Below are 25,830 nucleotides of genomic sequence, written 5' to 3'. Positions count from 1 at the left end.
CATTATGCCATGTGTGTATTTGCCTTTAGACATGAGTAAATTAGCTTAAATGCTAACATGCTAACGGCTACCATGCTAGCACCTAGCAAGAGAGCCTCAAGTTTAGAAAGTGCCAATGTTGTCCTATAACCTCCCTATATCATGCCATGTGTGTATTTGCCTTTAAACGTGAGTAAATTAGCTTAAATGCTAACATGCTAACAGTTATCATGCTAGCACCTAGCAAGAGAGCCTCAAGTTTAGAAAGTGCCAAGGTTGTCCTATAACCTCCCTACATCATGCCATATGTGTATTTGCCTTTAAACGTGAGTAAATTAGCATAAATGCTAACATGCTAGCAATTAGCATTTAGCCACAGAGAGAGTTCAGAAGTTTATCTAAAAAATGAGCCATCAATCACGTTTCTACGTGGCCATATGGCTGAGCTACAAGGCTGTGAAAAGTCTGTAAATTCTCGTTTTCGCTGGAATCTAAAAATAGAAAGGGTGTACCTAATCTACTGGCCCATTTTTGAACGTTTCGGTTAATAGCGTCGCCATGGTTACACAAAACGTTCCAAAAAATAAATACCGCTGTAGTCCCGAGCGTCACGATTCCGACGATGTAACATGTGTGGGGGTCCTTCTTGCGGTTTTGGCCGCATTACGCGCGCAAAAAGTGGAAGATTAAGATATAACTAGAAAATTCCCGCGGAAATTTTGATGGACTGGCCACCTGTGCTGTGAACCTCGGGCCCGGTGTGCCAACGGCTACCGCGGTAGCACCTAGCAAGAAAGCCTCAAGTACGGAAAAGGTTGATGCAGTCCCATAGTGTCCCCACGTCATGCCAAGTGTGTATTTGCCTTTAAACTTGAGTAAATTAGCTAAAATGCTAACATGATAACGGCTACGTGCTAACACATAGCAAAACAGCCTCAGGTCCTGAAAAGTTTGGGGCAGTCCTACAGTGTCCCCACATCATGCCATGTGTGTATTTTCCTTTAGACATGAGTAAATTAGGTAAAATGCTAACATGTTAACAGTCATCATGCTAGCACCTAGCAAGAGGGCCTCAAGTTTAGAAAGTACCAAGGTTGTCCTATAACCTCCCCACATCATGACATGTGCTTAGTAGCCTTTAGGCACGAGTAAATTAGCTTAAATGCTAACATGCTAACAGTCATCATGCTAGCACTTAGCAAGAGAGCATCAAGTTGAAAAAGTGCCAAGGTTGTCCTATAACCTCCCTACATCATGCCATGTGTGTATTTGCCTTTAGACATGAGTAAATTAGCTTAAATGCTAACATGTTAACGGCTACCATGCTAGCAGCTAGCAAGAGGCCCTCAAGTTTAGAAACTGCCAAGGTTGTCCTATAACCTCCCTGCATCATGCCATGTGTGTATTTGCCTTTAAACATGAGTAAACTACCTTAAATGCTAACATGCTAACAGTCATCATGCTAGCACCAAGCAAGAGAGTCTCAAGTTTAGAAAGTGCCAAGGTTGTCCTATAACCTCTCGACATCATGCCATGTGTGTATTTGCCTTTAGACATGAGTAAATTAGCTTAAATGCTAACATGCTAACAGCTACCATGCTAGCACTTAGCAAGAGAGCCTCAAGTTTAGAAAGTGCCAAGGTTGTCCTATAACCTCCCTACATCATGCCATGTGTGTATTTGCCTTTAGACATGAGTAAATTAGCTTAATTGCTAACATGCTAACGGCTACCATGCTAGCACCTAGCAAGAGGGTTTCAAGTTTAGAAAGTGCCAAGGTTGTCCTATAACCTCCCTACATCATGCCATGTGTGTATTTGCCTTTAGACATGAGTAAATTCGCTTAAATGCTAACATGCTAACGGCTACCATGCTAGCACCTAGCAAGAGGGTTTAAAGTTTAGAAACTGCCAAGGTTGTCCTATAACCTCCCTGCATCATGCCATGTGTGTATTTGCCTTTAAACGTGAGTAAATTAGCTCAAATGCTAACATGCTAAGGGCTACTAGCAAGAGGGCCTCAAGTTTAGAAACTGCCAACGTTGTCCTATAACCTCCCTGCATCATGCCATGTATGTATTTGCCTTGAAACATGAGTCAATTAGCTTAAATGCTAACAGTCATCATGCTAGCACCTAGCAAGAGAGCCTCAAGTTTAGAAAGTGCCAAGGTTGTCCTATAACCTCCCTACGTCATGCCATGTGTGTATTTGCCTGTAGACATGAGTAAATTAGCTTAAATGCTAACATGCTAACGGCTACCATGCTAGCACCTAGCAAGAGGGTTTCAAGTTTAGAAACTGCCAAGGTTGTCCTATAACCTCCCTACATCATGCCATGTGTGTATTTGCCTTTAGATATGAGTAAATTAGCTTCATTGCTAACATGCTAACGGCTACCATGCTAGCACCTAGCAAGAGGGTTTCAAGTTTAAAAACTGCCAAGGTTGTCCTATAACCTCCCTACATCATGCCATGTGTGTATTTGCCTTTAGATATGAGTAAATTAGCTTCATTGCTAACATGCTAACGGCTACCATGCTAGCACCTAGCAAGAGGGCCTCAAGTTTAAAAACTGCCAAGGTTGTCCTATAACCTCCATACATCATGCCATGTGTGTATTATCCTTTAGACATGATTAAATTAGCTTAAATGCTAACATGCTAACGGCTACCATGCTAGCACCTAGCAAGAGGGCCTCAAGTTTAGAATCTGCCAAGGTTGTCCTATAACCTCCCTGCATCATGCCATGTGTGTATTTGCCTTTAAACGTGAGTAAATTAGCTTAAATGCTAACATGCTCACAGTTATCATGCTAGCACCTAGCAAGAGAGCCTCAAGTTTAGAAAGTGCCAAGGTTGTCTTATAACCTCCCTACATCATGCCATGTGTGTATTTGCCTTTAAATGTGAGTAAATTAGCTTCAATGCTAACATGCTAACAGTCATCATGCTAGCACCTAGCAAGAGGGTTTCAAGTTTAGAAAGTGCCAAGGTTGTCCTATAACCTCCGTATATCATGCCATGTGTGTATTTGCCTTTAAACGTAAGTAAATTAGCTTAAATGCTAATATGCTAACAGTCATCATGCTAGCACCTAGCAAGAGAGCATCAAGTTGAAAAAGTGCCAAGGTTGTCCTATCACCTCCCTACATCATGCCATGTGTGTATTTGCCTTTAGACATGAGTAAATTAGCTTAAATGCTAACATGTTAACGGCTACCATGCTAGCACCTAGCAAGGGAGCCTCAAGTTGAGAAAGTGCCAAGGTTGTCCTATAACCTCCCTATATCATGCCATGTGTGTATTTGCCTTTAGACATGAGTAAATTAGCTTAAATGCTAACATGCTAACGGCTACCATGCTAGCACCTAGCAAGAGGGCTTCAAGTTTAGAAAGGGCCAAGGTTGTCCTATAACCTCCCTACATTATGCCATGTGTGTATTTGCCTTTAGACATGAGTAAATTAGCTTAAATGCTAACATGCTAACGGCTACCATGCTAGCACCTAGCAAGAGAGCCTCAAGTTTAGAAAGTGCCACTGTTGTCCTATAACCTCCCTATATCATGCCATGTGTGTATTTGCCTTTAAACGTGAGTAAATTAGCTTAAATGCTAACATGCTAACAGTTATCATGCTAGCACCTAGCAAGAGAGCCTCAAGTTTAGAAAGTGCCAAGGTTGTCCTATAACCTCCCTACATCATGCCATATGTGTATTTGCCTTTAAACGTGAGTAAATTAGCATAAATGCTAACATGCTAGCAATTAGCATTTAGCCACAGAGAGAGTTCATAAGTTTATCTAAAAAATGAGCCATCAATCACGTTTCTACGTGGCCATATGGCTGAGCTACAAGGCTGTGAAAAGTCTGTAAATTCTCGTTTTCTCTGGAATCTAAAAATAGAAAGGGTGTACCTAATCTACTGGCCCATTTTTGAACGTTTCGGTTAATAGCGTCGCCATGGTTACACAAAACGTTCCAAAAAATAAATACCGATGTAGTCCCGAGCGTCACGATTCCGACGATGTAACATGTGTGGGGGTCCTTCTTGCGGTTTTGGGCGCATTACGCGCGCAAAAAGTGGAAGATTAAGATATAATAATAATAGCTAAACAGGAATAACAATATTCTGTAAGTAGCAGTCTATGGGCTGGCTACTGAGCCAGTCCATAACTAAACACCACAAGGAATAACAATATGGGCTGGCTCAGTAGCCAGCCCATAGACTGCTACTTGCAGTAGCAGTCTATGGGCTGGCTACATAACTAAACGCCACATAGAATAACAATATGGGCTGGCTACTGAGCCAGTCCATAATAACTAAGGGTTTACATTGTAGGACGATTGCTTGCCTTGGTTGAGAGAGATGATGGCTCGAGGAAAGAAAGAAAGTTTTTTAGTCTGTTTGAATTGAATGAAGTTATGGGAAAGAGTAGTTGAATGTATACTAAGGGCAGAAGTCAGTATTTGTGAGTAGCATTATGGTTTCATGCCAAAAAGAGTACTACAGATGCAGTATTTGCTTTAAGAATGTTAATAGAAAAGTACAGAGAAGGTCAGAGGGAGCTGCATTGTGTCTTTGTAGATCTGGAGAAAGCCTATGACAGGGTGCTGAGAGAGTAACTGTGGTATTGTATGATGAAGTCTGGAGTGACAGAGAAGTAAGTCCAAGTGGTGCAGGACATGCATGAGGACTATAAGACAGTGGTAAGATGTGCTGTAAGTGTGACAGGCTCAAGGTGGAGGTGGGACTGCATCAGGGATCAGCTCTGAGCCCCTTCTTGTTTGCTATGGTGATGACAGATGAGGTTAGACAAGAATCTCCATGGACTATGATGTTTGCGGGTGACATTGTGATTTCTAGTGAGAGAATGGAACAGGTGGAAGAGATGCTAGAAGAGTGGAGGTTTGCCCTGGAAAGGAGAGGAATGAAGATTAGCCGCAGCAAGACAGAGTATATGTATGTGAATGAGAGGGACCCAAGTGGAAGAGTGAGGTTACAGGGAGAAGAGATACAGAAGGTGGAAAATTTTAAGTACCTGGGGCCAACAGTCCAGAACAATGGAGATTGTGAAAAGGAGGTGAAGAAGCGTGTGCAGGCAGGATGGAATGTGTGGAGAAAAGTGTCAGGCGTGATGTGTAACAGAAGAGTTTCAGCTAAAATGAAAGGAAAGGTATCCAAAACTGTGGTGAGACCAGCCACGTTGTTTGGCCTGGAGACACTGAGGAATAGACAGGAAGCAGAAATGGAGATAGCAGAGATGAGTATGCTGAGGTTCTCATTGGGAGTGACCAGGATGAATAGGATCAGGAATGACTTCATCAGAGGGAAATGACATGTTCGAAGCCTTGCAGCTCAAGTCAGAGAGGCCAGACGAGATGGTTTGGACATGTCCAGAGGAGAGATAGTGATTATATTGGTAGAAGGGTGCTGCGTTTAGAGCTGCCAGGTAGGAGGCGAAGAGGAAGAGCAGAGAGGAGGATTATGGTTGTAGTGAAGGAGGACATGAGGGTAGTATGGTGTGAGAGAGACGGATGGGTTGGATGGAGCGTTGCTGTAGCGACCCCTGAAGGGAAAAGCCGAAAGAGAAAGAAGACATAGGCCAGGGGTGCTCAAATGATCTACCCACTACAAAAATGCAAAACATCTATTTATTTTCAAATGTATTGAGGATTATTTGTACGTAGAAGGTCCTCAACCCCACAGCAGGTCCGATACCTGCTCCTTTGTGCAAGGCGGAACAGGCTGAGCACTGCTCGTGCCCTACAGAATGACCTCCAGAGGACCACTGGTGTGAATGTGTCTACCCAAACAATCAGGAACAGACTTCATGAAGGTGGCCTGAAGGCCCGACGTCCTGTAGTGAGCCCTGTGCTCACTGCCCAGCACCGTGGAGCTTGACTGGCATTTGCTCAAGAACACCAGAATTGGCAAGTCCGCCACTGGCGCCCTGCACTTTTCACAGACGAGAGCAGGTTCACCCTGACCACCTGTGATAGACGTGAAAGAGTCTGGAGAAGACAAGGAGAACGTTATGCTGCCTGCAACGTCGTTCAACATGACAGGTTTGGTGGTGGGTCAGTGATGGTCTGGGGAGGCATATCCATGGAGGGACGCACAGAGATCTACTGCCTTGGAAATGGTGCTCTGACTGCCATAAGGTATCAAGATCAAATCCTTGAACCCATTGTCAGACCGTACGCTGGTGCAGTAGGTCCTGGTTTCCTCCTAATGCATGACAATGCCCGGCCTCACGTGGCAAGAGTATGCAGGCAGTACCTGGAGGATGAAGGAATTGAAACAATTGAATGGCCTTCACGATCCCCTGACTTAAACCCAATAGAACATCTCTGGGACATTATGTTTGGGTCCATTAGGCGCCGCCAGGTTGCTCCTCGGCCTGTACAAGAGCTCATGGATGCCCTCACACAGATCTGGGAGGAAATGCCACAAGACACCATCCGTCGTCTCATTAGGAGCATGCCGCAACGTTGTCAAGCATGCATACAAGCTCGTGGGGGCCACACAAGATACTGAAAAGCATTTGGAGTTGCAGAAATTAAGTTTTGGAACAAATGGACTGTAGGCTGAAAACTTTTATTTCCATTAAAAGACTTGGCATCCTTTTGTTCCTAAGACACTGCCCTGTCATTATTTGTATAGATATCCAACTTCATATTGAGATCTGATGTATCTAATGTGTTTCTTTAAAGTGTTCCTTTAATTTTTGTGAGCAGTGTAGTATGTATATATGTGTGTGTGTGTATATGTATATACGCACTACCGCTCAAAAGTTTGGGATCGCTTGCAAATATCTGAACAGAACATTTTAATCAGATGATTTTCAAAGAAGTATCTACATTTTTGCACAGAGGATTACGATCAACAACTGTCAGTCGTCTGCATCAATCTCTTGGTATGGCTGCTCATCCAAGCTAATCATTTTATAAAGCTATTAGATTATTAGAAAACTAATCTAAACTAAAACTAAAATATCTTACCACTACTCCCTTCAGAAAGCAGGACAAACTGAGTCTAACCAGGACAGAAAAAGGAGTGGGAGGCCCCAATGCACAACTGTGCAAGAAGGCAAATATCTGAGTGTGTAGTTTAAGACAAAGACGCCTCACAGGTCGTCACCTGGCAGCTGCACTAAATAGTACCCGTCAAACACCAGTGTCAATATCAACAGTGAAGCGGTTACTTCAGGATGCTGGACTTCATGGCAGGATTGCCAAGAAAAAGCCATATCTCAGACTGGCCAAAAAAATGTCCAAGTGATCCCAAACTTTTGAGTGGTAGTGTATATACATACAGTACAGGCCAAAAGTTTGGACACGCCTTCTCATTGAAAGTGTTTCTTTATTTTCATGCCTATTTACATTGTAGATTCTCACTGAAGGCATCAAAACTATGAATGAACACATGTGGAGTTATGTACGCAACAAAAAAGCTTAAATAACTGAAAACATGTATTATATTCTAGTTTTTAAAAAATAGCCGCCCTTTGCTCTCATTACTGCTTTGCACACTCTTGGCATTCTCTCGATGAGCTTCAAGAGGTAGTCACCTGAAATGGTTTTCTCTTCACAGGGGTGCCGTATCAGGGTTAATTAATGGAATTTATTGCTTTATCAATGGGATTGGGACCATCAGTTGTGTTGTGCAGAAGTCAGGTTACTACACAGCCTACAGCCCTATTGGACGACTGTTAAAATTCATATTATGGAAAGAACCAATCAGCTAACTAAAGAAAAAGGAGTGGCCATCATTACTTCAAGAAATGAAGGTCAGTCAGTCCGAAAAATTGCAAAAACATTAAATGTGTCCCCAAGTAGAGTAGCAAAAACCATTAAGCGCTACAACGGAACTGGCACACAGGAAAGGAAGACCAAGAGTCGCCTCTGCTTCTGAGGACAAGTTCATCCGAGTCACCAGCCTCAGAAATCGCAAGTTAACAGCAGCTCAGATCAGAGACCAGATAAATGCCACACAGAGTTCTAGCAGCAGACCCATCTCCATTTCTAGAACAACTGTTAAGAGGAGACTGCACCAATCAAGCCTTCATGGTCAAATAGCTGCTAGGAAACCGCTGCTAAGGAGAGGCCACAAGCAGAAGAGATTTGTTTGGGCCAAGAAACACAAGGAATGGACATTAAACCAGTGGAAATCTGTGCTTTGGTCTGATGAGTCCAAATTTGTCATCTTTGGTTCCAACCACTGTGTCTTTGTGAGACGCGGAAAAGGTGAACGGATGGATTCCACATGCCTGGTTCCCACTGTGAAGTATGAAGGGGGAGGTGTGATGGTGTGGCGGTGTTTTGCTAGCGACACTGTTGGGTATTTATTCAAAATTGAAGGCACACTGAATCAGTCATCAATCAATCATGGCTACCACAGCATCCTGTAGGACATGCCATCCCATCTGGTTTGTGTTTAGTTGGACCATCATTTATTTTTCAACAGTACAATGCCCCCAAACACACCTCCAGGCTGTGGAAGGGCTAGTTGACCAAGAAGGAGAGTGACGGAGTGCTGTGGCAGATGACCCGGCCTCCACACAGACCTGAACCCAATCGAGATGGTTTGGGGTGAGCTGGACTGCAGAGTGAAGGCAAAGGGGCCAACAAGTGCTAAACACCTCTGGGAACTCCTTCAAGACTGTTGGAAAATCATTTCAGGTGACTACCTCTTGAAGCTCATCAAGAGAATACCAAGAGTGTATTCACAGAGTAATCAGAGCAAAGGGTGGCTATTTTGAAGAAACTAGAATGTAATGTCCCTTATGCTGTTCTCCCTTAGCTTCTGCCCCACCTTCCTCCTGTAGGCGTCTTTTGCCTCTTTTAGGCAGCATTTCACCTCCCTCTGTGCTGCTTTCATCTCCTCTTTGTTATTTGTCCTAAAGGCTTTCTTCTTTCTATTGAGGACATCCTTGACTTCCTGTGTGATCCATTGTTTGTTGTTAGGATAGCACACAACTGTCCTGGTGGGGGCAACTACATCTGCACAGAAGTTGAGGTAGTCTGTGAGACTGTGAGTCATCCCTTCAATGTCCTCATTGTGTCCACCCAGTAGTACGTCCCAGTCTGTGGTATTGTAGCAGTCCCTAAGGGCATCCTCTGCTTCAGGAGTCCATCTTCTGATGGAGCGGATGGAGGCAGTCTGTCTTTAGGCGGGGCGTACTAGGGCTGCATGTACACCAGGTTGTGGTCTGACTTGCCCAGTGGGGGAAGGGCAGTGACTCTGTATGTTAGTATACAGTAAGTCAATCGTCCTATTCTTCCTGGTGGGGCAGTCAACCACCTGGTGACAAACAGAGGTGAGGTGTGATATGATTAAAGTCTACAGATATTATCATGAAGGCCTCAGGATGTCATGTCAGCAGTCGTGCTGTGACTCTCACATGGAGCGGCAGGGTCTGCCTTTGGAGGAATGTAAACACAGAGGGGACTCCCTCCCCTGAGAGAACTCCCTCAGCAGATAGTATGGCCAGAGGCTAACAGCTAACAGTTCACATTTAGGGCAACATAAGACCTCCTTCACTGTGACATGGCTGGGGTTACACCAGCAAACATTAATGTAGATGATAAGTCCCCCACCTTTTTCCACAAGCCTTAATGTCCCTGTGTCTTCAGGATGGCCAGCTCGTCCATCTTATTTGGCAGTGAGTTGACATTGCCCATAATTACTGAGGGAATCGACGGATTGAATTGGAAGCAAATACACAGTATAATCAATTGTGTGTGTACACCCAAACAATTTCAGAAAGAGGAGCTCAGCTCTGTGAACCAAAGCCACATAAGAAGAATGAAGCAGAAAAATGCATCCAAATGTTGCTATTTCCTTTGAGTTTTTGACTGGCGTCTTTATCTTCTCTGGGGTTCAAATAGACTTGACTTAGCAATATACACTTTATTATAGCCACGCTGACCAGTCCGGGGTGTGTCCTCATCCTCTGCACCCAAAGTCAGCTGGGATAGGCTCTGAATCTTCACTTCACAAATCTTCATGGCTGTCAGTGGGTCAGATAAAGTTTCATGAAATAAATCCACTCACTCACATCCACTCAGAGACTACAAAGGGATGTCGGTTGTCAGGTTCAAACTCCCGTGACACTTGTAAAAACATTTAATTGCAGAAGAGACAGACAACAAAATTCTTGAGTTTCTCAACTCAAGGAGAGTGAAACAACATACCCAGTGACATGCCACTCCACTCTGAATATGCATTTCATGCTCTTCTCTTTTCATTTTCTTTAGGAGGTCCCTACTACATGGTCGTGCAACTCTTAAGGGGGGGGGGGGGGCAATTGCACTGGTTGTACTTGTTCGTCTATGTGTGTGTGTGTGTGAGAGAGAGTAATTACTTTTATGTGCATGTGTTCTTAACTTGGCACATTCTTGCAAGATGAACAGGAACGTCCTCAAGGTCACTGCTGGCACTCCCAGGCACCTCCAAGACCAGTGGCGCTGGGAGTTGCTAGTCAGGGTCACAGCTGCATTCCTGCTTCAAAACACTCAAACACTCTTTCTATTGTGGTGATAACTAACACGATAATAATTGTATCAACATTTTATTCTAACAGATGTATGTGAAGATAATGGTTGTTCTTTGTTCTCTCCACAAGGTCGTGTATCAGACGTGGCTGGGAACATTCCACTCTCATCATGTCAGTTCCACAGACTTCTGCATCAAAGGGCAAAGTCATGCTGAAAGAATACAATGGACGCCGCATTGAAACCGAATATATCTTCCGCTGGATGACTTCACATATGTCGCACCGCATCAAGACACTGTGTGATACTGAGAAACTACTGGAGGAATGGAACCCTGACCCACTCCACCCATTAAAGATGTTTCTGTTTGCCCCCTTGCCCCAGCCACCAGTCTTCTTCTCATCACTCTCTGTTAAGTTCACCGGCAGGATCGAGTTCATCTTTGTGGATGTTCGTCACTGGGACAACCAGAACAGCCTATTAGAGCTTGGTGTTACACAGAGCGCTGCCTACATCTTGAAGATGCCAGAGGGGCTCTATCATTATGGCAATAGGTGATTCAACAGGAAACTGATTGTATGTTATTATCATCTACTGTATTTAATTTCTGTCTTACGTTCATTGTTTGCAGTACTGGCGAGTTCTTGTCTGTAGCAGCCATGGACACCTTTCTACGTTCAGTTCAGCCAGAAGTCAATGACCTTTTTGTCCTCAGTCTTGTTCTGATCAACTTGTTAGCATGGATGGACCTCTTCATTACACAGGTTAAGTTCTACTTCTCTACATTTCATAGTCTGTCTGTCGTAATATTTTATACCTCTGATCAAAATCTTTAGACTAGCTGAAAAATTATTTACATTTTGCACAGTTTGATCATCGACAGGTTATAACTAGAGCTTCAAAATGCAAATAGAATAAATGTGTGAGTGAGAAAAAAAAAGACTATAAATATATATATATATTAGCGCTGTCAAACGGAAGTTCCCTTTAACGGTGGCAAATTTTTTGATGCGCGATTATTGATGCTCCTGTTTGACCCTCGGCCACCACCGTAGTTTGATTGAAGCACAGTAACTCTGGTGGAACAAATATTGATGGGAATTGGAGAAAGAAAAGAGTCGGTAACGCTAGTTTCAAAGCCCTGGCAGATGGCTCTTGTAGTTATTTGTATCTACTACGGAGTACATTGTCTGGCAGAGACTGGAGCAGTGCAGGTATTGTTTTTATTGTCATATTGGCAAAGGAGTGGTCCAACTAACCGGTGTTTTTCACATTTTTACATCTCTCTGCTGATTTTTTTTTTTTTTACATCTCTCTGCTGACAAAGCAGGAAGTAAATACAAAATAAGGGCGTCCGAACAGAAACTAAAGCCCAAGAAGGGAACATAAACAAACTGTCACGTGGGAACCTACACAGGCCGGGGCGACAAGCACGGTGGAGCCTGCAAGATCCCTCCAAGCAATGGAGGGAATGGCTGCGTTGGCAGAGGTGGCAGGCACCCTCGGGGGGGCGCTCTGGACAGTGAGCGAGGTTGGCACCTGGGGGGCGCCCTGGACGATGAGCGAGGTAGGCACCTTCCGTGGGGCGCTCTGGATGAAGAACCTGACTGGGCCGGCGGTGGAGCTGGGCTCCGGTAGGAAGCCCAACAGTGAAATTTGCAGCTGAAAGCAGTAATCGAACAGCAGAGAGAAAGTTTGGAGTCAGTGAGAAACTTGTTGGGGAGCGGCGTAAAGCGGAGGCTACTTTTACTGCGATGAAGAAAACTAAAAAGTTAATCATTGGCTCAAAGCTAGGTGACCACAGCTAGAGGACCGAGTTCGCCACTGGGTGCTTGAACAGCGTGATGCGAGGAAAGGCTTGTCAACAGTGCAGTTGCGTCTCCACCCTCAGTTAGTTGGCAAGGAGATGATTATTAACGACTTTGTGGGAGGATCTTCTTAGTGCTTCCGCTTCTTGCAACACCTGTGATGTATATGTGAATGTATGTATATATATATCATACATATGTTATGTATATGTATGCGTGTGTGTGTGTATGTATGAATGTGTATATATATATATATATATATATATATATATATATATACAGTACAGGCCAAAAGTTTGGACACACCTTCTCAGAATCTACAATAGTCATGAAAATAAAGAAACGCATTGAATGAGAAGGTGTGTCCAAACTACACTGTGTGTGTGCATGTATGTATATATGTATATGTATGTATGTATATGTATATATATATATATATATATATATATATATATATATATATATATATATAAACATATTTTTTCAAATTCTCTTGGACAGGGAGCAACAGTGAAACGGTTTGTTGTTCTTATACGAACACTTGGAACCTACAACTCCATGCTGCTGTTGTCCTGGCTTCCAATTCTGGTAGGAATTTAGATTTATTTTTTGCCTTTTTAAAGCTTTGGGACTCCAGTCAACCACCGTGAGAGCCAGTCTCCACAAATAGTGAAAACGTGAACCATAAATTCTGATCGACAATGTCTGGTAATCTGTTTGTTACCTGAAGCTAAAACCAACTTGGGTTCTGCAGAAGGACAATGATCCAATGTTCAGTTGTATTGTCATTGACTAATATTTAAATTTGTTGATCGGAAACATTTAAGTGTGTCCAACATGCAAAAAAAAAAAACATCAGGAAGTGGGCAACCACTACACCACTGTATGTAGATCAGATCATATCATTGGACAATTTGAGTCCAAAAGAATGTACTTCTGATTATTTTCCAGTTAGTCAAAATTTACTGAAATACTAAAAAAAAAAAGTGGATCCGTTTTTTAATTGTCAAACTACAATACAAATCTATCTCACTGCTTGAACACTCCACTGAACTTGAACAACTTGATAAAAATGATGTACAATAATCACTTGGTTAACTGGTTCCAGAACTGACCGTCATCAGTCAGTTCACACAAAGTAGGATTCCTTATTTATGAATTGATTGATTCATCTGCTTTTGCAGTGCCAAAAGCTTCTCCGAGATCTTCTCCCTTCTGTGATTCACAGTCAGAGTGCTAACAGCTTTACCCACCGTATCAATCATGATGGGCAGCTGTGGCTTCTGCCGCACTAATTCTGGGCAGTGCCTAATGCAATCAGCAACAGACCTGTTGTCACGGTTCCGATTAGGTAGACGCCTTCCATGTCCTCCACAGAAAGAAGCGCGACTGACCCCAACTGTCTATCACGTATTCGGAAGTGAACGTTCCGTCAGGGTAGGCAGTTTCCCCTGAACCTGAGCTTCTTGTAGAGAAGAGCTTGTCAAATGAACATAGTTAATTTAGCAATTTCTGTATGCTTAATACCTAATTGAGTTAAAAAAAAAAATACCTGCAATTGGCGAGGGATGATATTGCTATAAATTGCCCCCTACTGCAATAACATCATATGCCACGATACAGTGGAACTTTCACAACGATATCTCAACAGGCGCTCAAACAGTAGCTTACAAAGACAACTGAGAACGACAGAACACAAATGCCCCCCAAAAGAAAATCTTATTCTGCAGACTACAAACTGCAAGTAATGCAATTTGCAGCTGAAAACAGTATTCGAGCAGCAGAGAGAAAGTTTGGAGTAAGTGAGAAACTTGTTCGGGACTGGCATAAAACGGAGGTTACTCTTACTGCGATGAAGAAAACAAAACAGTTACTGTACTTAAAACTGTTTGTTATGTTACATAAACACGTTTATGACACCAGGGCTCTACATTAAAAACCAAAATGACTTGCCCATAGGGAATCCTTAAGGTGAGAACTACTTGCCCGAACTTGCCCCATGTAAAATGAAGACTGCCATAATGATATCATGTAATTTTTTATGGCATCACATGAGAATCTCAAATAAATAAAATAATAAAATAAATAATACCTTACACATCGTAGTCGTAGTAAGCAGTGATATTTATAAGTTGTGCACCACAATGAAACATTATTGAATAGACACATTTGTGTACTAGTAATGTGTCTATAATCCAGAAAAAAAAGCTCAATGGTCAAGCAATAATTTATGAAGCAAAGGTGAGAAAAATCCACAGAGAAATGGAAGCGCTAGATTTTGTAGCTTGTGCAAAATCAGCACTTGGTATTGGATCTAATCGGTGGTGTTTCATTGTGACCACTTCAAATTGTCACAGCAATGTGATTCACTGACCTGTGCCATCATTTGATTTGCTGCCGCTAATAAAATACTTGTTTTGGAGGCACTGGTTCATCACTTTTTGCTAATTAGACGATGTTGGCAGCGACACCATGATGGATGTTTTCGTAGTCAAACGATCGCTGATTGGTTGATCGCGAACAACGGTGTGGGTAAAACGCGGACTGTGGATTACGGACCGCGGGCTAAATAAACGATTCTGATTGGTCCATTTCAAGATTTGCAAGGATTGCTTTGCAAATTACCACCGGAATTACGCAGTCCGTGTTTTACCAACACCCAACAAGAACCGCTTTAAAAAAAAACTCTTGGCAGTATGGCATGCCAAAGTGCACTTGCCCGACGGGAATACCACTGATTAGATTTACCTGCCCGAATTTTGTTTTAACTTGCCCTGGGCCATCGGTACATTGTTATTGTCGAGCCCTGGACACGTTCATAAAGCATGTTTTCATGTAGCTGAATAAGCATTGTGTTAACATATCTTACACCTATTGAGGTGTATATAATAATAATAATACATTTTATTTGCATAGCGCTTTTCAAAATACTCAAAGACGCTTTACAGAAGAATGAAGTTGAATAAAGCAAGTAAACAGAATAGAAGACACACCAAAGTAACATTCACAAAACATTCATCGGTTAATACACAGTTAAAACATGAATAAAAGCGGGGCACGGCACAGCAGTCAGATATAAAAAGTTAGACATTAAAAACAGATTTAAAGAGGTGGGTTTTGAGTTGTTTTTTGAAGGAGGGAAGGTCAGGGCAAGCACGGAGTGTATGGGGCAAAGAGTTCCAGAGGATGGGGGCAGCGATGGAGAAGGCTGTCTCCCCAGGTTCGGAGCTTGGTCTTACAGGGGAGTGCCAGGAGGTTGGAGTCTGAGGAGCGAAGGAGACGCGGGGATTGTGTGGATGGAGCAGGTCTGTGAGATATGGGGGGGGTCAGATCGTGGAGGGCTTTGTAGGTGATGAGAAGAATTTTGAAGTGAATGCGTTGGGGAATGGGAAGCCAGTGGAGGTTTTGGAGGATAGGGATAATGTGTTCACGGGAGTGGGTGGAGGTGAGGAGGCAGGCAGCGGAGTTCAGAATATATTGTAGTTTGTTGAGGGTTTTGGATGGTGTACCGTAGAGAATACTGTTGCAGTAGTCCATTCTGGAGGTGATGAATGCATGGATCAGGGATTCAGCGGCAGAGAATGTAAGTGATGGACGGAGTCGGGCTATGTTTTTAAGATGGAAGAATGCAGTCCGGGTTAACTGTTTGATGTGGGGTTCAAATGAAGGGGTGGGGTCCAGGAGGATACCAAGGTTGCGGATGAGCGGGGATGGAGTGAGGGTGGCGCTGTCAAATTGAAGACAGAAGTTATGGGTGGGTGTTGTGGTGTTTTTGGGATTGATGATGATAATATCTGTTTTGTCACTATTAAGTTTGAGAAAATTTTGTTCCATCCAAGTTTTGATATCAGCTAAGCAGTTGGTGAGGGTGGAGTAGATGTTGGAGGTGATGGAGGTGGTAGAAATGTATAATTGAATATCATCGGCGTAGCTGTGGAAATTGAGGCCATGTCGACGGATGATATTGCCAAGTGGAAGGATGTAGAGGATGAAGAGAAGAGGACCAAGCACCGAACCTTGGAGAACACCTTGAGGTAAAGGGGCTATGGAGGAGGAGCAGCTATTTATGTGCACAAACTGTTGACGGGCAGTGTTTAAGGCAGGGGTGCTCACACTTTTTCAGCATGCGAGCTACTTTTAAAATGACCGAGTCAAAATGATCTACCCACTACAAAAATGCAAAACATCTATTTATTTTCAAATGTATTGAGGATTATTTGTATGTACAATGTATGTTGATGTACCTTACACAACCACATGAGCCAATATTGCAAAACACACATAATTAACTATTAACATTTTTTGTAATTACCTGAGTTTACTTTGATGACTTGCACTGAATTGAATCAGCCAGGGATGCATCGTCCGGACAGTAGCTGCTGATAGCCAGCCTCACGCACACTTTCAAATGTTCATCAGTCATGGTGGAACGGTATATGGACTTAATGATAATAATTTCTCTTCTTTGGTACTGCGATGGTAGAATGGCATATGAGGCAAACGCACTTCGAAAAAGACATTGTGAAAAAAAAAGTCCACCTCCCATTCCGTATGGAAGTGATATGTTTTTGCCTTTTTACTTGGTCCAGCTCCTTCACTCATTTTAGTGACCATAAACTTTAGCGAGGGCTTAAAATCTGACGCAATTCGCCGACTAGCTTAGCACTTTGCATCGTTGTTTACGCATGAGCGGTGACCTAAAGGTCAAAATTCAGTTGTCATCTGACTGGTTGTCCTGTATGTCAATCAAGTAACGGGGATGGATGATAGGCTGACATCGTAAGTTCTGCTGCACTTAGAGACGTTGTTTGATTTGATTGGTCACCCGAAGGGCAACATTCAGTTGTCATCTGAATGGCTGCCCTGTATATCAATCAAGTGACGGCATTGACGCTAGGATGATATTTTTTTAATGTCACGCCGCGATCGACCAGCGATCGACCAGTACCACCTCCGCGATCAACCGGTAGATCGCGATCGACTTAATGAGCACCCCTGGTTTAAGGCATCTTTATATTGCTGTAGAAAATCTGTGTAAGCTTGGAGATGAACAGTTAGGCCAGATTTCTTGTACAGTCTCTCAAGCTGGCGTTTACGGGACTTCATATTATGGAGCTGAGGGGTGTACCAGGGGGCAGTGTGGGAGAAGGAGACCAATTTGTTTTTTTTAGGGGCCAGTTCATCAAGACAGGAGGAAAGGGTATTGTTGTAGTAGGAGACAAGTTCAGAGGGGTCCACGGACAGCGGGGGAGGGGAGACAAATTTTGTGGTTAGAAGTGAGGTAAGGGCATGAGAGTTGATGGATTTAAGATTCCTGAATGTTATTTCACGTTTGATTTTTGAGACACTAAGAAATGTGTGTAAATCAAATGTGATGGCCAGATGGTCTGATATGTGGAGGTTATGGCTAGTGAGGTTGTGAATATTGATACCAGTAGAGCAGACAAGATCCAGGATGTGTCCTCTGGTGTGGGTGGGGAAGTTAACTTGTTGAGTGATGGATAAACAGCTGAGAAGATCAAGGAATTCTGTCGCGGGTTTGGAGTTGGAATTGTCAATGTGAAGGTTGAAATCACCGAGCAGAAGGATGGATGATGAGATGGCATTTAATTGGGTGATGAGGTCCGTAAAATCTGATAGGAAAGAAGAATTTGGTTTTGGGGGGGCGATAGATGACAGCAGTGACAAGGGGGGGTGGACCGGACAGTTTGAAGGCAGTGAATTCGAAGGAATTAACATTTTGGAGGGAGATTGGAGTGACTTTGATGTCCTTTTTATATATGACTGCTGTGCCACCGCCACGTCCATCAGGACGAGCGTTTTCAAGGTATGTAAATCCAGGAGGTGTTGCTTGGTTTAGGGAGAAATAGTCCAAAGGTTTGTGCCAGTATATTGTTCTCTTTTCTTTTATTATTGTTACAACTTGCCTTCCAAGATGACGTAATTCTGTTTTGGTCAAGTAGTTTGTATAATAAATCACCCACAAAAAATGCGACTTGTACTCCAGTGCGACCTATGTAGTTTCTTTCTACCTAATTTAGCATTTTTGGTGTTGTGCAACTTATACTCTGGAGTGAGTTATAGTCCAGAAAATAAGGTACTTTTCAATCACCATGTAGTTTCCAGCCTGATGATGGTGATACTATGACAGGGGTCTCTATCTCAACAGCTGATTTTTAGTCACTCCCCATAGGCTCAAAGAATATTTGTTTAAACTCTTCGTAGTTTATTATTATAACGGTTGAATTCAGACTTTATGCCTTTATGTAATGACAAATGACCACACAATAGGATGAAGATGATGGCCATGCAGGTTGGAGAGTGGAAATGCTTGGTAAATAGTATACAATTTGTAAATGTTGTATCTGTTAATTTTCTTATCTTAAGCTAAAAAAAATAATTATTGAACAGTTCATTTCATCCCATTTGTGCAATTTTGGGAGATTAAAGCGATTCACAGTGCATATCGTTGAAATTATTTGCTCAACTTGTGTGAGTCTACATGATTCATTCATTCATTTTCTACCGCTTATCACAAGGGGGTGCTGGAGCCTATCCCAGCTGTCTTAGGGCATAGGCAGGGTACACCCTGGACTGGTCGCCAGCCAATCACAGGGCACATGTAGACAAAAAACCATTCACACTCACATTCATACTTATGGACAATTTGGAGGGTGGAATTGAACTCGGGTCTCCTAACTGTGTGGCCGTGCACCCCGAGTTTACATGATGTGACATAAAATGGTAAATAAAACTTGCACCTTTAGCGTCAGACATTATAAAAGTAATGCTTCTAAGTAGGGATGTTCTGATCTGGATTAATGCTGCCAATACCAATAATCCATGAGGGAATAATACCCGCACATAATATCACATACATGCAGTGTAAATGTTTAAATGTAATAGTGACTATATTAGGGTCACCAAGTTTTTTTCTTGTGAGAACTACTTTTACAAAATGAAAATGGCCAAGAGCTACTCATTTTTGTGACAGTTATTTTGATATTGATATTATTTCAAGCCAAACAAAGCCAATATGCTCGTTTTACCAGAACATGAAAAAATACTGGTATCCACAAGTCACATTTTGTATTTCGCCGTGCATTTATTTCGAGTGCTCTCACATTATTAACTGAAAGCCTGAATGAAAAGCAGGTTTATTCACCTCTGATGGGCTCCACCAGCCTCATCCCCTGCCTTCTGAAGTGCAAATGCAGCTGACTCCCTCTGCTGGGCCCAGAGAGGAGTTTAAATATCCCGTTCCAAACACTCATATGTCGCACTTTTTGCACGTCACGCACCATCCGGAGTTCTTCCTGCACTCCTACACAGTTCCACCTGCACTGAAAGTGCTTCATAGTGTCTACATGCTCCCAAATCCTTACTGACGTGTTACTGATCCCCAAATTTTGACCACACTTGCAAGTACAGCGGGTTGGGACCGGGACTTTATAGCTGCTGCCTAACGGATGATCATATTGCAAGTCTCAAACTCAAGTAGAAGTACTGTTCATGTTCAATGTATGCAATTTCTGATTTACCAATCCTTTGCTCTCACCACCCAGGCTCTCCTCCAGCTGTCCTACCTGGAAAGTCTGTACGGGTACAGTCTGAAGCTGCTTCGTTATACTGACACCACCACTCTGGCCAGCCTGGTGAGAACTGACTGGACTTTCTATTCATCCCACCCAGCTCTGTTCTTATCTACCTACTTGGCTCACGGCCTACTGGTTGATTACTTTGAGAAAAAGCGTCGCAGTGGCAACAGAAACCAAGAGGACAGTAGCACGAACTTGGAGTGGCTGGCCAGTTGGTGGGAATGGTATACATCCTATCTGCTCCACCCAATCGCATCACTACAAGTGCCATCAGACTGGGAGGATGACCCTAATGTGCTCTTTGAACGTTTGTCTTTCCCTGATCTGTGGCTTCGCCCATTAGTGAGCACAGACTACATTAAAGCTTTACCGACCTGGAAGTTTAGAGGTTGTTGTGCAGACCCACTTGATGGGAAGCTGGAAGAAAACACAGACAGCAGCCAGCTAAGTGATCACCTTCCAGACAGACCCCCACAAAGCAGCAAACGGCAGGAGAGCATATCATACAATCAGGATGACAACACACAGTCTTCCTGCAGCAATGTGGAGTTGGTGTGTGCCGCCAGGGCATTGTTGGACTCCTGTCACCATGGTGACACAGACTCCCCATTAACTGATGACATGTTGGAAAAGGTGCACCAAACCAAGGAAAGCATCTCTCATCATGAGCAGAGTGACTGGTCCGCTTGGCCCTGCAACATGTTGCAGTGCTCAGAGTGTGTGGTGTGCTTGGAGAACTTTGTGAATGAAGAATTACTGATGGGTCTCCCGTGCAGCCATGCCTTCCATCAGCAGTGCATTGTGGTGTGGCTAGCTGCTGGCCGACACTGTTGTCCAGTGTGTCGCTGGCCCAGCTGTAAAAAGAAAGAGCAGCCACTTGTGCACAGTAGTCATGGTGCGGACACCTAATAACCTTACTGATGTCTACATCTTCTCCTTTGAGTCCTGCTTTTTGGGTTCACATCTCACTAGGGTGAAGGTGGGGCTTGGGAGGGATGACAAAGCTAACATTTTCTGTTGGTGTGATCCTAACTGCTGTTGTGAAAAAAACATCAATTTCTTTTTTTATTTCTGTGCTAAAGATTATGATCCAGCCACGAATAAAATTAACAGCTCAGTAGCACAGTGTCTCTGGTTAAGGTTTAGTGAGTAGTCTGTAGGTGTGGTAAAGGAATGCCGTATGCTGCAATAATTTGTCATTACTTCAATACATGACTTGAATGGAACACGTCTGTTGCATGTTGCTGCCATCTAGTACTATTTAGCATGCCTTCCTCTTTGATGTGTGATATTGTGGCAAAAACCAACTTAAATATCAGGTGGTAATACAGTAAAGTTGAATATGGGATTCACAGGATTAATGCACCAAGTAAAGGGTTAATAATATTAGCACATTCACCATTTAGATCCTGTATATTGTTGATTTCATATTATTTAATGAAATTCAATGTTTAAAAAAGTTCTGACCTTAAATCCTAATGTTTTTGATTAATCTGTTAGAAAGGTATCAGCAGGTACTCATTTGCAGATGCAATGCATTCCACTGACTGCTCTTTCTAATAATTAATACCTTCTGTGTAACTAAATGAGGTAATGATGGAAATAAAATGTTCCGCTATAAAGGCAACAAGGACCACTTTTTGTTAAATAAATTTGTAGTCTAAATTTTAAAAAAAAGTCATCTCCCCTTATGTTTTCTTTTATCTACAATTAGGAAATAAGACTCACACTAAGACTCACACTCCAATTGAAAGTTTACAAAGTATATTGAAAATCGATATAAAAACAGGAGTGTGTGGAGTATTCACTGGCAGGCCGCTCAACACTGAACAATCCCCTCCAGACCTAAAAAGGTTGAAATGGCGATAAACCTTATCATTTCACTTTCTGGCATTTTTGTTTACATGCCTGGCTGACGGCATTGAGCTAGCTCGGAGCTACAAATTGCTAATAAGTTTATGGATTACATCAATCATCACATTACATTCTTTAAAGTGTCACTTGTTGCTTCTCTTCTTATATAATACTTTTGGCTTGTTTTCAAAACACTAGCTGTTGAAGCACCTGAAAATCAATATTAATATTTTATATGTCTTATATTCAAACACGACACCTGTATTTAATGACAAAGGGGCAAACTGAGAGGAGATGTGCTTCATACAACGTACAATTTAAATGTTGGCAGTCACATAAAACACAAAAATGTATCACCTCTACTTTTATTTAATAAAAGTAGTTTTAATTGTTTAAATAATTATTTGGAGATAAATAAATCCGTCCATCCATTTTATATGCTGCTTAGCCTGACGAGCATCACAGGCATGCTGGAGCTTATCCCCGCTGTCTTCAGGAAGATTATTGCCAGGCTCTGTCCAGCCAAGCAAGAAGCAGAATCTGTAAGTGTGTGCAAATCTTGAAAAGTGTTACATTTTTCATCCCATTTTTCATTGACCAACTCGTGGACTCATTGCTATTCAATACGCTCTCACAGTAAACATGGAAGGAAAATAAAAGTGCCAGATTTCCCACAGCTACATATTTCAAATTCCTGAAAAATAAATTAGAGATGTAAAGGAAAAAAATAGCAGTATGGGAACTTGTTGGTAAACATATCAGGTAAGTTACATTAATTTAGTATGTAAATTATCTCCAATGATAGATAGATAGATAGATAGATAGATAGATAGATAGATAGACTCCCTTTATTGTCATTGCACAAAAACACAGTAGTGAAATTGCCAACGAAATGTCATTGCCTGGCTCTCCCAGACACAAAAGAAGATAAGTAATAATAAATAATAATAATAATGTGGAGAATAAATAGATAGAATATGAACAAAATAATGTAAAGTGCAGCGTGAACAGTAAATTGCCCAAATAATTTAAATAATTTAAATAAATAATAATAGTGTAAGTAAAGGTAGAGGGGCTTATTTGGCATTCAGCAGTCTGATGGCCAGGGGGAAGTAGCTGTCTCTGAACCTGGTCGTCCTACAGCGGATGCTGCAGAGCCTTCTCCCCGATGCCAGGCGAGAGAACAGTCCATGCTGGGGGTGTGTGGGGTCAGAGCAGATCCGATGGGCTCTAGATACACACCGGCTGTTTGCTATGTCCTTAATGGGGGGGAGCTGGGTCCCGATGATCTTCTCCGCTGTCCTCAACACTCTCTGCAGTAACGTCCAGTCCGAGGCCTTGCAGCTCCCAGACCAGACGGAGATGCAGTTGGTCAGCAGGCTCTCGATGGTCCCTCTGTAGAAGGTGGTAAGGATAGGAGGGGAGAGGGAGGCTCTTCTCATCCGCCGCAGGAAGTGCAGTCGCTGCTGTGCCTTCTTCGCCAGAGCGGAGGTGTGGAGTGACCAGCCGAGGTTGTCTGTGATATGCACCCCCAAGTACTTGGTTGCACTCACAACTTCTACGGCTGTGTCGTTGATGCAGAGTGGAGTGTGCCTGGGTCTGGATCTCCTGAAGTTGACGATGATGCCCTTTGTTTTGTCAACATTCAGGATCAGGTTGTTCGCCTTGCACCAATCCACAAGGTGTCGCACTTCCTCCCTGTAAGCCAGTTCGTTGTTGTCCTGAATGAGGCCCACAACTGTCGTGTCGTCCGCGTACTTCAGGATATGGTTGCTGCTGTACTTGGGGCGACAGTCTTGGGTCATTACGGTAAACAACAGGGGGCTCAGAACACATCCCTGGGGTGAGCCGGTGTTCAGGGAGATGACACTGGATGTGTTGTTGCCCACTCTGACATACTGGGTTCTATCTGTGAGGAAGTCAAGCAGCCAGTTGCACAGGGAGGTCTTGAGGCCCAGTGGCTCCAACTTGCGTACCAGGTCCTGGGGGATGATCGTGTTGAATGCTGAGCTGAAGTCTAGGAACAGCATCCGTACATGGGTGTTTTTCTTCTCCAGGTGCTCCAGGCTCAGGTGGAGAGCAGTGGAGATGGCGTCTTCAGTGGAGCGGTTTGGCTGGTACGCGAATTGGAAAGGGTCGAGTGATGGGGGGAGTATGGAGGTGATATGGTCCTTAACCACCCTCTCGAAACATTTCATAATGGTTGATGTGATACTTGCAATATCCAATATTAGTAAGACTACTCGATCAACTCCACCTTTTCTCATTTGAACTACTTTGACGCCCCCCAAATTCTCTCCAAATTTGACTGTGGCAGACTCATAATTTGCTGTGGATGTGAGCTCACCACAGCTGTTTGTGGCGTCAGGTAGTGGTAGGTAGTTTCACCAAGATGATACTATCATAACCCTACTAGTTGGCATCCGTTACACGTGCACACAGCAGATCTATTTGTTGTATTCTGTTGTTAGAACAGGTAAAATAAAGAATGATTCAAACTATTATACCTTTACAACAGAACTGGCCCTAAAGCCCCACAGCATGATAGAACCACCAAAAAATGTTACCGGGGGTAGTAAGTGTTTGTCTTGCTGTGTTCTTCATCCGCCATGCATAACACCCTATGTTATGTCCAAATAACTCCATTTTGGTTTCATCAGTCCACAGCACCTTATTCCAAAATTAAGCTGGCTTGTCCAAATGTGCTTTAGCATACCTCAAGTGACTCCGTTTGTGGCATGTGCTTCTTCTGCATGACTCTCCCATATTAGCTGAATTATTGGAACTGGTCTGTGGGTTGAGTGTGACTGTTCTCACCATACTTCACCTCTGCTTATGAGATTTTAGTTTTAATCTCTGACCTACAGAAGAACACTTACAACTGGCCACCTTAAATACTCTTTCTCTCTTCTGGATATGTCTGAACCATTTCAGTCTGGCCCCTCTGACTTTATATCCAAGGTCTCTAACATTTAATGTCCCTCTGATGTACTTGTTGATCCTATCCGTCCTCATCTTTGCTACCTCCAGTTCTGCTTCCTGTCTTCTCCTCAGTGGCACTGTCTCTCGACCAAACAACATGGTTGGTCTCACCACAGTTTTGGATACCTTTCCTTTCATTTTAGCTGAAACTCTTCTGTTACACATCACGCCTGACACTTTTCTCCACCCGTTCCACCCTGCCTGCACACACTTCTTCACCTCCTTTTCACAATCTCCATTGTTGTGGACTGTTGGCCCCAAGTACTTAAAATTGTCCACCTTCTGTATCTCTTCTCCCTGTAACCTCACTCTTCCACGTGGGTCCCTCTCATTCACATACATATACTCTGTCTTGCTGCGGCTAATCTTCATTCCTCTCCTTTCCAGGGCAAACCTCCACTCTTCTAGCATCTCTTCCACCTGTTCCATTCTCTCACTAGAAATCACAATGTCACCCGCAAACATCATAGTCCATGGAGATTCTTGTCTAACCTCATCTGTCAGCCTGTCCATCACCATAGCAAACAAGAAGGGGCTCAGAGCTGATCCCTGATGCAGTCCCACCTCCACCTTGAGCCTGTCACACTTACAGCACATCTTACCACTGTCTTACAGTCCTCATGCATGTCCTGCACCACTTGGACTTACTTCTCTGTCACTCCAGACTTCCTCATACAATACCACAGTTACTCTCTCAGCACCCTGTCATAGGCTTTCTCCAGATCTACAAAGACACAATGCAGCTCCCTCTGACCTTCTATGTACTTCTCTAACATTCTAAAAGCAAATACTGCATCTGTAGTACTCTTTTTGGCATGAATAACTTCATTGTATGGCTCATTGGCTTTATACGTCTGTAGTTGCCACAGCTCTGCACATCACCCTTGTTCTTAAAAATGGGCACCAACACACTTCTCCATTCCTGAGGCATCTTCTCACCACCTAAGATCCTATTGAACAACCCAGTCAGGAACTCTACTGCTACCTCTCATAGACACTTCCATGCCGCCACAGGTATGCCATCTGGACCTTCCCACTCTTCATCCTTTTCAATGCTCTTCTCACTTCCTCTTTACCAATCTTTGCTACTTCCTGGTCCACAGCAGACACTTC

General features: G+C 43.1%; 1 protein-coding gene across 4 annotated transcripts in view; it reads left to right on the top strand.

The window, feature by feature from the left end:
* Positions 1-21,613, top strand: part of rnf103 (ring finger protein 103) — a 56,124-nt gene extending 34,511 nt beyond the window's left edge. For all 4 annotated transcript variants that reach the window (XM_058063851.2, XM_058063850.2, XM_058063849.2 and 1 more), the window contains 4 exons: positions 10,607-11,029; positions 11,107-11,239; positions 12,785-12,871; positions 19,849-21,613. In XM_058063851.2, coding sequence (XP_057919834.2) covers positions 10,607-11,029; positions 11,107-11,239; positions 12,785-12,871; positions 19,849-20,790 — 1,585 coding nt within the window. In that variant the 3' untranslated portion in view covers positions 20,791-21,613. The remainder of the gene's footprint in view (positions 1-10,606; positions 11,030-11,106; positions 11,240-12,784; positions 12,872-19,848) is intronic.
* The last annotated feature ends 4,217 nt before the right edge of the window (positions 21,614-25,830 follow it).

The sequence above is a fragment of the Doryrhamphus excisus genome, linkage group LG22, assembly GCF_037039965.1.
Source record: "Doryrhamphus excisus strain RoL-2023G ecotype Guam linkage group LG22, RoL_Dexc_Guam_v1.1, whole genome shotgun sequence".
NCBI classification, from domain to species: Eukaryota; Metazoa; Chordata; class Actinopteri; order Syngnathiformes; family Syngnathidae; genus Doryrhamphus; species Doryrhamphus excisus.
The sequence above is the reverse complement of the archived record's forward strand: the minus strand, read 5'-3'. Positions and strand labels throughout refer to the sequence as shown.